This window comes from Merops nubicus, unplaced genomic scaffold (assembly GCF_000691845.1).
Source record: "Merops nubicus isolate BGI_N331 unplaced genomic scaffold, ASM69184v1 scaffold32123, whole genome shotgun sequence".
NCBI classification, from domain to species: domain Eukaryota; kingdom Metazoa; phylum Chordata; class Aves; order Coraciiformes; family Meropidae; genus Merops; species Merops nubicus.
The window spans coordinates 649-3,341 of record NW_008597384.1 but is presented as its reverse complement, the minus strand read 5'-3'; the positions used below and the strand labels follow the sequence as shown (position 1 = coordinate 3,341).

General features: G+C 46.7%; 1 protein-coding gene across 1 annotated transcript in view; it reads right to left on the bottom strand.

Moving 5' to 3' along the window:
* Window positions 1-6: 6 nt before the first annotated feature.
* Window positions 7-2,693, bottom strand: part of LOC103769488 (ATP-dependent DNA helicase Q5-like) — a gene marked incomplete at its 3' end in the record, with an annotated part of 3,332 nt that continues 645 nt past the window's right edge. The window contains exons 2-3 of the mRNA XM_008936685.1: window positions 2,098-2,219; window positions 7-292 (exon numbers count right to left, since the gene is read on the bottom strand). Coding sequence (XP_008934933.1) covers window positions 7-292; window positions 2,098-2,219 — 408 coding nt within the window. The remainder of the gene's footprint in view (window positions 293-2,097; window positions 2,220-2,693) is intronic.

Here is a 2,693-nt window from a genome sequence, read left to right as displayed (position 1 = left end):
GCGCGCGCAGGGCCCCCAGCCGCAAGTAGTCGGGCCGGAAGTCGTGTCCCCACTGGGAGACGCAGTGGGCTTCGTCGACGACCAGGTAGGACAGGAGGCCGCGGGACACCAGGGAGTTCAGCGTAGGCTGGAAGGAGGAGGCGGCTGCCATCTCCGGGGTGATGTACAGGAGCTTCACCTGGGGCTTCTCGCTTGCTAAGTCAGCCAGGATGCTCTTCTTTTCCTGGGCAGAAAGCTTGGAGTTCAGAGAGCAGGCTTTGATCTTCAGAGCCAGCAAGTGATCCACTTGATCCTGGAGCAAATACAAAATTAAAATGAAATGAAAAGCAAATGGATATAAAAAAAAGTCTCCATTACCAGGAAAGACTACTAGGGAGAGCCAGGTGAGGCCCCAACTTCCACCTCCAGGCTTAAGTCCCAGGACAACAGACAGGTACAGTCTGGGTATTTAGAAATCCAACTCCAGACGCCTTTATCTTCAACTGCGAGCGTATCTGCCCAGCTCTAGCATCCAACTGCATTTTTGTGTATCCGTTCACTTTTGAGATAGTCTTTCCACTGCTAGGGAACGCCAGACAGGGTGACAGAGTGAGATGAAACAAGCCACCAACGCCTCTCAGGATTTATGCCATCAAGATGCCACAAATGTAAAATTAATGCCACCACTCTACAATAACAGACTGCATTTCATTCCAAAATAGCTAAAGGATGTTAGAAACACAGCTAAGACAGGACAAAACACAGGATCACGCAAATCACCACTGCAACAGGACCAAATCTGGATAAGAATCATGCCATGAAGACTGGGAAGAAAACCTGGCAGCACATCCAGATGCACCCTGGCTGTACAAATTCACCTCCCTAACCCTGCACTGAGCTGTTCACTTGCACTCAACCAGCACATAACATTTCAGAAGATAAGAACAGTCCTGAAAAAATCCATCATTTCACTCAATAAGTGGTTTCAGTGATTGGTTTAATATCCACTGTTTTCTGTTCACAGGGTCAGTTCTCAGCCTCCCCTCTAATAAACTACACAGACTAAGCTCTTAAAGTTTGGCTACACTGAAAAGCGTGATGATCATTTCAGGCACAGCCAGCCCACCTCAGGGCTGGATGAGAAGGTTCACTCCAGCCCTGTTCCCTAAGACTCATTCAGCCCATCTCAACCTATCTGTCACTTTGACACATTCTGCTTCACCTGCAAATCTTACAGTGGTAACTTTTTTAACCTCTATTTCACTGATAAAATATTCCCTGTGCTGGAGCTTAATTAGAAATCCTCTCACTTGGAGCAAATTCAATATTTGCAACACCTTTCTGAGATGTACCAGCAAGCCTGCTTTTAATTATTCAAATGTATCACATTAAAACTGGAGTTAAAAAAACGAACACAAAACAACAAACACAACCACAAACCCCAAAACAGCAGCCTAGAACACCAGGTATCTTGCAGCATTACTCAGATGCTTTACAGAAGTCTAAGCAATGCTAAAGCTGCTCTTACAGAGAGGTGTTTCTCTCAATGGCTAATTAAACAGCAGAAAAGGCAAAATACAGGAGAAAAAAAAAAGGTCTCAGAGATGAAAGTGCTCAAGAAGCAGCTCTGCCAAACCTGCTTCTTCCCATGACAGAAAGACTGACTGCAACAAAAAGACATTTTGATGCGGAACAAATTATGCCTTCAAGCTTCATCATCCCCAGAGTTATTACTTTGTAGGTAAAAGGGCAGTTTTCTTCTAGGAGAAGATCCAGTTTGGTCCATTTGAGGTACTCTGCTGCTTCTGTACAGCAGACTGGAGGTAAAACACAACTGCAGAAAATAGCTATAAATAAAAGGAGCATAACCACCGGGTTATTATTAAAGAAGAAACCCCTCCTTTTAAGGAGCTGCAGAGTATCTTACCAGAGTTACTCTGCCCTGCAGTGCAGCTGCAGTTCTTCACCTATCACCAGTGAGACAGGAAGATGAGAATCCAGAGGCAGGATCTGTCCACAGCAGAGACTGGTGGACAGAGAGCCGAGAGGCAGCTGTGCCTCCAGCGCCTCCCGACCCCCTTTGCTCAGCACTCTGCCCAGCTCACAGGAGACAGTTACCTGGATCAGTGCAATCAGAGGTGAAATGACAATGGTGATGCCCACTGCCAGAACTGCAGGAAGCTGGTAGCACAGGGATTTCCCTGCCCCTGTGGGCATGCATACAAAGACATCCTTCTCGCCTGCAAAGACAACAGAAGAAAGCTCAAGGCTACGGAGTGGCAGTGAGTTCCCAGGGCTCTGTCTGGAGGGGGAGCAGAAAGGCTTCATTTGTGAGAAACAGCGTGTGTGTGTGTGTGCCTGCCATAGGGCATCCCAACAAAGGACACCTCATTTTAGGTTCTAAAAGCATAGCAATACTTTCTGTGCCTGCAGTGGTTTCCTTCAAAGAGTCTCTGATTTCTGCTTTGTAAACGTTTAGAAAGAGCCTTACAAAAGCACAAGAAGACCCAAAGAAACCAAGGTGAGAAGTTAAATTTTCACGTTAATTCTCTTCAAGATAAGCTGCTTTCACTCATCTGACAGATCGCCAGTGACCTAATTACCAACCCCATGACAGTCACTGATCACATCCTCTTAAAGCTTATCCCAGAAAGGCACCTCGTAAGAAGGAGGGGTGGGAGATCCCAGCCCCGGAGCTGGTGTCGTGCCGTTGG